The sequence below is a fragment of the Oncorhynchus gorbuscha genome, linkage group LG02, assembly GCF_021184085.1.
Source record: "Oncorhynchus gorbuscha isolate QuinsamMale2020 ecotype Even-year linkage group LG02, OgorEven_v1.0, whole genome shotgun sequence".
Classification (NCBI taxonomy): domain Eukaryota; kingdom Metazoa; phylum Chordata; class Actinopteri; order Salmoniformes; family Salmonidae; genus Oncorhynchus; species Oncorhynchus gorbuscha.
In genome coordinates, this window is record NC_060174.1 from 15282743 (window position 1) to 15295618 (window position 12876).

General features: G+C 41.5%; 1 protein-coding gene across 1 annotated transcript in view; it reads right to left on the reverse strand.

The window, feature by feature from the left end:
- LOC123997650 (calcium/calmodulin-dependent protein kinase type IV-like) overlaps window positions 1-6236 on the reverse strand; it is a 32273-nt gene extending 26037 nt beyond the window's left edge. The window contains exons 1-5 of the mRNA XM_046302107.1: window positions 5282-6236; window positions 2965-3043; window positions 2810-2872; window positions 1348-1430; window positions 709-781 (exon numbers count right to left, since the gene is read on the reverse strand). Of these exons, the coding sequence (XP_046158063.1) occupies window positions 709-781; window positions 1348-1430; window positions 2810-2872; window positions 2965-3043; window positions 5282-5388 (405 nt within the window). The 5' untranslated portion in view covers window positions 5389-6236. The remainder of the gene's footprint in view (window positions 1-708; window positions 782-1347; window positions 1431-2809; window positions 2873-2964; window positions 3044-5281) is intronic.
- Window positions 6237-12876: the final 6640 nt, after the last annotated feature.

Consider the following 12876-nt stretch of genomic DNA (forward strand, 5'->3'; position numbering starts at 1 on the left):
GGTGGGTGTGTGTGCAGCCAAGCCTCTACTGTAGCTGCATGTATAATGGGATTACAATACAGGCTCTAACACTATTCCTCTGGTTGATATTCATTGATGCCATTGCCAAGTCCTACATCCCAAAACAATTGTTTAGTGGCATTTTCCACTGGCTAAATTATCATCTACTATTTTTGGGGGCTCAGGTATCATTCTGCCTGAAACACCACTCAATGCCGGCTGCAAGTTAAGGGCAGTGATTGCAGTTGCACATACTGCCCCCCCCCCAACATATTGACCTTTATTAAAGATGAAATGTGATTATGACTCAAAGTAAGTGTACAGTTAAGTCTCATAATTCAGTGCAGTGACTGGACACACTAGGTCATGAATAAGAGCAAACTTGAAACAAATGTAACTTTAAGCCTTTAAGTATGTGTATTTTCTTATAATTTTCCTAAGGATAAGAGACCTGTCTCGATTGAACAAGCTTTGTCAAAACATCAGTACTGAAAAGTCTCCCTCAGCTCGATGTTGACCTGTCTTCTATTGAAGCCAAATGATGCAATCAAACTGAAAGACAAGACACGCAGCAGCAGCATCTCTCTCCTCTCTGCATAGAGGCGTGATGTGCATCTAAGAAGTCATTCTAAATTCCAAGGCATTTGATTTCATAAGGCACAGTCCTACTCAACAGCTCATCAGTGGCCATTCAATCACATCTCTTACCGCCACTGCCTCCAGAATCTGCTTGATGACGTGGGCAGCATCTCTCTCGCTGTAATACCCTCTCTCCACAATCCTGAAAGAGCAGAACGAGACAAACGGACAGGGAGTCTAAATGTTACACCGAGTTCAAATGCCCCACTTTGAGAGATTATTCAATTCTTAACTCTGTGAAAGTCAGAAAACATGGAGAGAATTGTAGCCAGTTGTTACTGTCAAACTTTGCTAAACCTATAAGGTGATAGGAGGATAAAGAGATGAAAGATTTTTTTCATTTATTTACAGTGCTATTATATCAAAATAAAACAGAACAGTAGAGAAAGGGTCTATGATATTGCGCAATAGTCATAATGAGTTCTACAGATTGGGTGGGGCCTGTGCTCCAACCAGTCTTCTAATCGTTTCCTTGGTAACAGTGCTGGTGAGGGCCATTACACATTTCATTTTCTAATCCTTTTATACTCTGCATCTTAATAAAGCCAGTGTCGTACATGTCTGCTAATGACAAAGCAGAGAAATGGAACGGGGGGATCGCATGAGGCCACTGGTTCCACCTCTGGCCCCGTCGAATTGAAACCAATTTCAGCAAGGATTTGAGGATTAGACAGAGTCATAGGGGTGGTATATTTTGGGCGTAATCACCTGTCAAAGAGTTCCCCTCCGGTCACCAGCTCCAAGATGAGGGCGATGTCTGTCTCGGTCTCAAAGATCTCCTTCAGGCGGATCTGAGGAAGATGAGAGGAAGATGAGGAAGAAAAACACTAAATGTTGGAAAAACACAAGCCAACATATCAACAATATTAATGCAAACAGAAAGAAGTCACTATTAATATTCATTTCAATCATGCTCTTATAAATAGTTAATAAAACAATATACAATTAACAAAAATATAAACGCAACATTTAAAGTGTTGGTCTGATGTTTGAGCTGAAAGTTTAAAAATCCCAGAAATAATTCATACTCACAAAAAGCTTGTTTCTCTCAAATCCATCCACTTGACAAGTGTGGCATATCAAGAAGCTGATTCAACAGCATGATCATTACACAGGTGCACCTTGTGCTGAGGGCAATAAAAGGCCACTCTGAAATGTGTAGTGTTGTCACACAACACAATGCCACAGATGTCTCAAGTTTTGAGGGAGTGTGCTGATTGCAGGAAGGTCCACCAGAGCAGTTGCCAGCAAATTTCATGTTAATTTCTCTACCATAAGCCGCCTCCAATGTCGTTTTAGATCATTTGGCAGTACGTCCAATCGTGCTCATAACTGCAGACCACGTGTAACCACGCCAGCACAGGACCTCCTACATCTGGCTTCATTGCCTCCGAGATTTTCAGACCAGCCATCCGAACAGCTGATGAAACTGTGGGTTTGCACAACTGAAGAAATTCTCCGCCAACCATCTTAGGGGAGCTCATCTGCGGGCTTGTCGTCCTCACCAGGGTCTTGACCTGAATGAAGTTCGGCGTTGTAATTGACTTCAGTGGGCAAATGCTCACCTTTAAAGCCACTGGCACACTGGAGAAGTGTGCTCTTCACAGATGAATCCCAGTTTCAACTATACCTGGCAGATGGCAGACAGCATGTATGCGGGGAAGTGGTTTGCTGTTGTCAAAGTTGTGAACAGAGTGCCCCATGTTGGCGGTGGGGTTATTTACATTTACATTTAAGTCATTTAGCAGACGCTCTTATCCAGAGCTGGCATGGTCACGCATAAGCTACAGACAACAAACATAATTGCATTTTATCGATGGCAATTTGAATGCACAGAGATACCATGCAAAGATCCTGAGGCCCATTGTCGTGCTATTCGTCCACCATCATCAACTCATGTTTCAGCATGATAATGCACGGCCCATGTCGCAAGGATCTGTACACAATTCCTGGAAGCTGAAATTGCCCAGTTCGTCCATGGTCTGCATACTCAGCAGTGTATATCAAAACATTCTAGTTACTAGTGTCCAACAACAAGTCATCACTACTGTTCATGTAAATCATGGTTAGGCTCAGAAAAGGGTTTTAAAACATTTTCTAGAGTGGTGTCTTGGATTTTAAAAAATATATTTATAAAAATAACTTATTTTTTTTAACTGTAAAAGCTTACAATATTTGGGTGGGAAAGTCGCAGCAGAACTCCAATTTCAGTCCGCACTATTTTCTTGTCAATCTGAAATGGAATGAATGAGAATGAGACGAGTGCATTAATATATTATACATACTCTAACTCAGCTGTTCAAAATGGCCGAAAGAAGGACTCACAGTCTTCTTCAGGACCTTTGCAGCATAGGGCTTCTGTGTCTGCTTCTCCTCAGTGCGAAACACCACTGACGTAGCCCCCCTGGGAATAAGAACAATCAATCAACATAAACAACTATGATCATATGATTGTCTCTCCATAGTGCAATGATTCAGCATTTTAGCTCTGCTCATGAACTGCTTATGAATCATTATTTCAATGTTTGTAAGTATTATGTAATTTGCTCATATCAACATAAGTAAATACATATATGTATAAATCATTTTATTATAAGCACTTTTAGTCATACATAGAGTAAATCAAGAACAACAGATTGTTACATGTAATTACTTAATTCAATGGTAAACAAACTATGTAATAACGTTTCTAAGCATTTCATACGCTGACTTCCATCTAAAGCATTACAACGACAACTCCATGTAACATGTGGCCAATGTAGTGTCAATGGTGAGCCATTAGATGTCCATCCACATTCTTATGGCAAAGATGGATATAAAAGTCATTGTAGAGGGAAACATGAAATTAAAGCTATTCAGAGCCATGACACTACTACATGAGTGAGCAGAGGGTAGCTCTAAGTATGAGGGTAGCTCTAAGTATGAGCTCAAACCATGAGTAATCTGTTGATTTGTGACTGGGCTGTCTTGTGTTGTCTGTTGCTTTGAAATCTACTTGGAAATCTAGAGATAATTCCCTGGCCAAATGTACACTGAGTGTACAAAACATTAAGGACACCTGCTCTTTCCATGACATAGACTGCCCAGATGAATGGCGGTGAAAACTATGATCCTTTATATATGGCACGTGTTAAATCCACTTCATTCAGTTTAGATGAAGGGGAGGAGAAAGGTTAAAGAACCATTTTTAAGCCTTGAGACAATTGAGACATGGGTTGTGTGTGTGTCATTCAGAGGGTGAATAGGCAAGACAAAATATTTAAGTGCCTTTGAACGGGGTATGATAGTAGGTGCCAGGTGCACTGGTTTGTGTCAAGAACTGCAACGCTGGTGGGTAGTAGCTCAACAGTTTCCTGTGTGTATGAAGAATGGTCCACCGCCCAAAGGACATCCAGCCAACTGAACACAACTGTGGGAAGAATTGGAATCAACATGGTGTTGTGGAACGCTTTCGACACCTTGTTGTATCCATGCCCATGTAACAGTATAACTTTAGACCGTCCCCTCGCCCATACCCGGGCGTGAACCAGGAACCCTCTGCACACATCAACAACAGTCACCCACGAAGCATTGTTACCCATCGTTCCCCAAAGCTGCGGCCCTTGCAGAGCAAGGGGAACCACTACTTCAAGGTCTCAGAGCAAGTGACGTCACCGATTGAAACGCTATTTAGCGCGCACCACCGCTGACTAGTTAGCCGTTTCACATCCGTTACACCCAGACAAAATCTGTTCTGAGGACAAAATGGATGGGCTGGACATGCCGAGAGATGACTTCAGATTGGTCTTCCATGTAGCATGCTTCTGTCTATAACATGAGCTGCTCTGTATGTGTAGGTAATCCTTTCTAATGCGGATTTTTGAAAGATCTCACAAAGAACTGCAACATTTTTGCTAATGCTCTCCACTTTCTGGAGGATGATCGTGCCATTCTGACTCTCTCTGAATCTGAAAATAAATCAGACGATGAGGAAATCTCTGATTTAGATTTTTTAAACATTTTCACTGAACCAGACATTAAACAGCGATCAACAGTGTTCTTGTCACGAAAGAAGTTGACCGATGTTTTGAAGTCAGTGGAATGCCCAGTGGAAGCAGAGAATGGGAGCTGAGGAGATGGAGAAAATTCTGGCATTTGATTGCAAATATGCGGAGAGAGTTGAAAACAGAACACACAGAAGGCAGTTGTATAAAACCACTGTCTCCGGATTACATCTTCAAACTAAGAGCAACCATGGCATCTGTGACAGAGAGGGTGAAGCGTTCATCCATGTGTAGGGGTAAGAGAGTCTAGCTGGCTACATTTTCAAATATTATATATTTCTAATTTTGTCAGAAAGTGTTTTCATTTCAAGTTAAAGTGTACTGTTAGCTAGCTAGCTAATGTTAGCTGGCTGGCTCACTAGCTAACGTTATGTGAATGATCTGTATAATAATATTATTTGTATCTTAGAAAGCCATTTTGCATTGCTAGTTATAGCCTAATGTTAGTTATGATGGTGCTGATGCTGGTGGTGTTTACAAATTGGTGTCAATAAAGGAACAGTTCAGTACTCTACCTTCCCAGTTCAGTACTCTACCTTCCCAGTTCAGTACTCTACCTTCCCAGTTCAGTACTCTACCTTCCCAGTTCAGTACTCTACCTTCCCAGTTCAGGACCCATGGTGTAGAACTCTTCCATGGAGACATCTCTGCGCGATCCATCCACCCAGTATTCCACGGGGCTGGCGCCAGAGCGTGAGGTGGGCATGTTGATGTTGGCCAATCACACAAATCACAGGATTCCTGAGGAGCGCAAAGCTAAACGCACACACACTACTTTTCCTCTTTTTAAGATTAAAACGTAATGTTCAGATTACCAAAACGAAGAGAAGGCATTATGTTTAATGAATTCCCCCGCGCCAAATAACGACCAGCCATGTAAAGCTAACCAGTCTTTGGTTAACAACTCTCACTGTTATTATGTTCAGCCAAAGATAATCCAAATGTTTACGTTGACACACAGAAATATATTGTCAGCGCCGATATCAAAACCCATGTAAGCTTCGCATTACAGCGCAAGTCACTATGCAATATATCACGTAACAAAAATCATCCATTATTGTTCTATTATTTCAATGTACCAACACTATTTAATTCGCGCATTCATAACCATCCTTTACTCGAAGTTTACTGCACCATAACCACATTTGTCGCAGGTTCCATGGGGCCTCGCCGTGTGAATACCCGAATCCATAAACATATAGCCTACGCTTAGATTTTTTTGCAGCAAAATCCCATCCACAACAGTGTACTCATGAAAACATTACTATATCATGCATCGAAGCACCTCAATAGTCCCGAGGTCTGTGACAAAGAACATTCAATGGTCCGATATAGAATACTTTAATTAAGCTGCGTCAATAATCATGATCCGTCAATAGGTCTATGTGTATGTTGTTTAATAATATTAGCAAATATAGATTTTGTCTCGCGGCTGATGCACGCTTCACTATTGGTCTCTATATGAACGCCCATCCAATGGTCTGCACTTATCTCGCTATACAGTGTGTTCCTCCTTTCATCCTTGGTTTGGGGTGGGTAGGTGGTGGCTGTGAAGCTGGTGTATTCGGTGTTGGGGGGGTAGGAGGACCATCATACAGTCATTGAGGGGAAATATGCTCTACGCCCTCCACAAATTTCATCCAATCCGTTGCATTCACAGAAACCACAATCTGCGCTGCAATTGGAAGTCAGTCAGTCAATCAAAGCCCCGATCCACATATGGAATTGTATCGGGTATCCAACCAAAATGTCAATGAGGGGAACATCCCAATAATACGCCACTGATTTCAACGGTTGTCAACACTACTGGCAATCTATTTTTGATAATATGTGTGGAGGAACCCGGTGCCTAATTCTTAGATTCAATATATTTAGTAGAAAAAGATTAAATGATTTATCAATTCCGATTGTGAAAAATCATGTCCCGTCCGGTGTGCTTCCATTCTGAGTTCAGCACCATGGAAAGCTTCCCGCATCAACTCGGTGGTTATAGTGCGTACTAGACTAGTGAACGATTAGCACGTGACTGCAAATGGTGCCACCGACTAACGTCAGTTATCAAGAACACTTCAAGCAATACAACCATTAGAACTCTATCACTCAGCTTAAGCCCCCGCCAGCACACATCTTCAAAGCCCAGTGGCTTCCGGTTGTTTGCAGCATAAACAGGTGAACATATGCTGCCATATTGAAGCTCTTAATTAAGGCTATCTTACAAAATAATGTAGCAGTATTATGCAACACTTAAAATGAGTAACGCATCCAAATCAAATCTAATTGTATTCGTCACATGCTTCCTACCCCTAACATTTTGAGATTACTGTAACAATAATACATGTATTCTTATGTAATCTTAGAAAGCCTGCATGTTCAGAGTCACAGGTCTGTGGAAATCTTCACAACTGCTATAATAATCTGCACACAATCTCAAAGGGCAATCATCCACTTGTACAATGTACTTTAATATCATCTCAACTAACTGCAATCCAGGTTATTTTGGTTATGCTATTAGATCAAGCACAGTATAGCACATTAAGTTGTTGCATAAATAAACAAAAGATCTGACATTGTATTCACATTTGAACTTTGGTGTGTTTTTAAATGGTTGAAAGCACAGTGATAACACATTTAGGTGACAACTAAACCAAAAATCAGACATGGATTTTCGATTGGAATTTGTTTGTGCTTTTATATAGTTAAACACATTGGGGTTTCAACATACTTTTGGCAGTCTTTTTTGGGGGGTGAAAATAGGTTGGAATCCAAGTACCCAATTCTCCACTTTGAAATTATGTGGTGTTCCCAGTGCGATGCCACTACTACTGGAAATATTGTCATTAAAAAATTAAATGAGTAGCCTAGACAATGTTTCAGAATTTGCAGACAGTCCAGCACATTTAGGTTGGGTCAATGCAAAGTCAATGCAAAACATTGTTGAATTGAAACGTTCTGCTGACAGGTCCACAACCATTTGACATTGTTATTTATTTCACAGACTGTCACAGTCCTTTGCCAAATAAATAATGAGTCACACGATTAAAAATATTTTCAAGAGAAGCAAAATAATAAAGCATTCTGCCAACACTTAAAAAAAAGTTTATCAAATTTGCCATTGCTCTTTCTTCTAGAAACTGCCGTGGACAAATTCCAATAGTTCCAAATTATAATGCAAATAAAGGACCTTATTGTCACCATAAAAGGTGAATGGAGGCGTTTTCCAAGCAGAGTTGTAATACTCCTTCATACATGCACAGTTTCACGACAGGTCTGATTTTATAACAGGAAACATACGTATAGAAAACCCTTACAGTTGCTTCTGAACACTTTCTCTCAGCCATCTCTAAGTCTCAAACTCTAAGACACATTTTCAGCTTGAAGAGAGTAGAGGTACTGGGGAATTTTCATTGTTCTCAGGATTTGGCCCAAACATAGACATCCATGATTGGTTCAGATTTGGTCCAGATTAGAGTACAAAATCATGTACTGTACTGTACTGAACTGAACTCTACTCTACTGAACTCTACTGTGCTGTGCTGTACTGTATTCTGCTGTGCTCTAATGTTCTGTACTGTGATGTCCAAACTTGTGAAACATAGATGTTTATGATTGATTCAGATTTGGTCCTGTGTGGACCAACCAAATTTGGTCGTGTTTGGGGGCGGATCTCATTAGAATAAGGGTATTTCCATGTAAAGCCCCATTAGCACAAACATGTGAAGTTCATAGGAGCACATCACATTTGATTTCAAATCAAAGCTGAGAGTTAACATTTTGTTGTTGAAATTAAGGCATGTATGTATAAATTATTCAACCATTTCTGGTCAAACAGGTCTTAGAAGGGGGTCTTAGAACAAACAGAACGGGACCACGGCGCAGCGGATGTTGAGTTCCACATATTTAATTCAAAGAGAAACTTAAACAAAACAAAACAAAACATATCAATAAACGAACAACTAAACGTGACTACGTGGTGTACATGCACAAACACAAAACAATATCCCACAAACACAGGTGGGAAAAATAGCTACTTAAATATGATCCCCAATTAGAGACAACGATTACCAGCTGCCTCTAATTGGGAATCATACAAAACACCAACTTAGAAAATATAAACTAGAACACAACATAGAAATGATAAACTAGGATACCTCCTACAACACCATAGAGAAACAAGGGCTCTCTATGGTCAGGGCGTGACACATCTAGCAGAAACATTATTTAAAAGTATTAAAAATACATCAAAACACAATAGTATCGAAGTAAAGATCCCTGCCAACTAATATCATCATTTATATTTAGTTTTTCAGAAATTATTTGACTACTTTAATGTGTTCTACTGTCCTATATGTGTGAAACAACAATGTCTATGATTTGTTCAGATTTGGTCCTGTGTGGACCAACCACATTTGGTCGTGTTTGAGGACGGAGTTCATTATAATAATACCCAAACATGCAAAAGAGGATATTGCATAATTCTACCTTTGTGTACCTATTCAGGATACATCAGCATGTAGAGAATGATATTCATATCCATAATGACCATTTCTGTGTGGTGCAGATCAGCGACCCATGAGGTCCTTCCGTTACCACAGTTTTGTTACCTGATGTAAATCCACTTCACTTACTGTACTTCAGAAACCAAAAGAGATTTGTCAAACTCAAGGTGTCGTGCCAAAGCTGATATCCCATTATTTCTGCAGATATATTAAGAGTTTTTGAAAAAAATTGGTCACGTAAAAAACACACATTTGACAGAAATGATTTTTATTAATGTTAGGATCTGCACAGTTCTTCCAGTAAATGTGTTTTTGTAACATTTTCAGTGTAAATTGTTAAGAGTAGTCCTTGTGCATAGAGTTGTATGGTTTGTTTGAAATCAATGTTTTTTGTTTGGCCGTTTGGATCCTCCAGTCCAGCAGAAAGTAGCATCAAGTCCTGCAGTTCATTGTTTCTCAGCTCCAGTTGTGAGTTGGGTGAATGCAGGATGGAGGCATGAACTGAATAGCATTGTTTTGTCAGACCACACTGACCTAGACTATGGGGAGTCAAGAGAAAACTTTAAAATTAGCCACACACACGCACGCACGCACGCACGCACGCACACACACACACACACACACACACACACACAGGGGCGGCAGGGTGGCCTAGTGGTTAGAGCGTTGGACTAGTAACCGGAAGGTTGCAAGTTCAAATCCCTGAGCTGACAAGGTACAAATCTGTCGTTCTGACCCTGAACAGGCAGTTAACCCACTGTTCCTAGGCCGTCAACCCACTGTTCCTAGGCCGTCATTGAAAATAAGAATTTGTTCTTAACTGACTTGCCTAGTAAAATAAAAATAAAACACAAATACACACACAGAGCAGATGTCCTCCACTTCTTTGTAGCAGAGGTCCATCTCTCTCAAGGAGGAGTTTGGTGGCTGCAGAGCTGAGACCAGAGTCTCAGGGAGGAGACTCACTGGATCCATATGTGAGTTCACAGTCATCCAGTCTAGAGAGATTATCAAAACCAAAATAATTATTTAAAAATAGTCATTATTCAAAATAAGGATATGCATCAAAACAATAACATCTTACAATGCTCTCTTGCAGGTTTTCAGGACAGGAAACATCCAAAAATCTATCTACCAAGAGAGTTCTCATCTATATTATTGGTAGCCGTCTATTTACCACCAAAGACCAATGCTGGCACTAAGACTGCACTCAACGAGCTGTATAAAGCCATAAGCAAACAAGATAATGCTCATCCAGAAGCGGCGCTCCTAGTGGCCCGGGACTTTGATGCAGAGAAACTCAAATCTGTTCAACTCATTTCTACCAGCATGTCACATGTGCAACCAGAGGAGAAAAACAACTCTAGATCACCTTTACTGCTTTACACTGAGACGCATACAAAGCTCTAGATCACCTGTACTCCACACACTGAGACGCATACAAAGCTCTAGATCACCTTTACTCCTTTACACTGAGACGCATACAAAGCTCTAGATCACCTTTACTCCTTTACACTGAGATGCATACAAAGCTCTAGATCACCTTTACTCCTCACAGAGACGCATACACAGCTCTAGATCACCTTTACTCCACACTGAGACGCATACACAGCTCTAGATCACCTTTACTCCTCACAGAGACGCATACACAGCTCTAGATCACCTTTACTCCACACTGAGACGCATACACAGCTCTAGATCACCTTTACTCCACACTGAGACGCATACAAAGCTCTAGATCACCTTTACTCCACACACTGAGACGCATACAAAGCTCTAGATCACCTGTACTCCACACTGAGACGCATACAAAGCTCTAGATCACCTGTACTCCACACTGAGACGCATACAAAGCTCTAGATCACCTTTACTCCACACTGAGACACATACAAAGCTCTAGATCACCTGTACTCCACACACTGAGACGCATACAAAGCTCTAGATCACCTTTACTCCACACACTGAGACGCATACAAAGCTCTAGATCACCTGTACTCCACACTGAGACGCATACAAAGCTCTAGATCACCTTTACTCCACACACTGAGACGCATACAAAGCTCTAGATCACCTGTACTCCACACTGAGACGCATACAAAGCTCTAGATCACCTTTACTCCACACTGAGACGCATACAAAGCTCTAGATCACCTGTACTCCACACACTGAGACGCATACAAAGCTCTAGATCACCTTTACTCCACACACTGAGACGCATACAAAGCTCTAGATCACCTGTACTCCACACTGAGACGCATACAAAGCTCTAGATCACCTGTACTCCACACTGAGACGCATACAAAGCTCTAGATCACCTTTATCCAAAATGAGACGCATACAAAGCTCTAGATCACCTGTACTCCACACACTGAGACGCATACAAAGCTCTAGATCACCTGTACTCCACACACTGAGACGCATACAAAGCTCTAGATCACCTTTACTCCACACAGAGATGCATACAAAGCTCTAGATCACCTTTACTCCTCACAGAGACGCATACACAGCTCTAGATCACCTTTACTCCACACTGAGACGCATACACAGCTCTAGATCACCTTTACTCCTCACAGAGACGCATACACAGCTCTAGATCACCTTTACTCCACACTGAGACGCATACACAGCTCTAGATCACCTTTACTCCACACTGAGACGCATACAAAGCTCTAGATCACCTGTACTCCACACTGAGACGCATACAAAGCTCTAGATCACCTTTACTCCACACTGAGACGCATACAAAGCTCTAGATCACCTGTACTCCACACACTGAGACGCATACAAAGCTCTAGATCACCTTTACTCCACACACTGAGACGCATACAAAGCTCTAGATCACCTGTACTCCACACTGAGACGCATACAAAGCTCTAGATCACCTTTACTCCACACACTGAGACGCATACAAAGCTCTAGATCACCTGTACTCCACACTGAGACGTATACAAAGCTCTAGATCACCTTTACTCCACACTGAGACCCATACAAAGCTCTAGATCACCTTTACTCCACACTGAGACGCATACAAAGCTCTAGATCACCTTTACTCCACACTGAGACGCATACAAAGCTCTAGATCACCTTTACTCCACACTGAGACGCATACAAAGCTCTAGATCACCTGTACTCCACACACTGAGACGCATACAAAGCTCTAGATCACCTGTACTCCACACACTGAGACGCATACAAAGCTCTAGATCACCTTTACTCCACACAGAGATGCATACAAAGCTCTAGATCACCTTTACTCCTCACAGAGACGCATACACAGCTCTAGATCACCTTTACTCCACACTGAGACGCATACACAGCTCTAGATCACCTTTACTCCTCACAGAGACGCATACACAGCTCTAGATCACCTTTACTCCACACTGAGACGCATACACAGCTCTAGATCACCTTTACTCCACACTGAGACGCATACAAAGCTCTAGATCACCTTTACTCCACACACTGAGACGCATACAAAGCTCTAGATCACCTGTACTCCACACTGAGACGCATACAAAGCTCTAGATCACCTGTACTCCACACTGAGACGCATACAAAGCTCTAGATCACCTTTACTCCACACTGAGACACATACAAAGCTCTAGATCACCTGTACTCCACACACTGAGACGCATACAAAGCTCTAGATCACCTTTACTCCACACACTGAGACGCATACAAAGCTCTAGATCACCTGT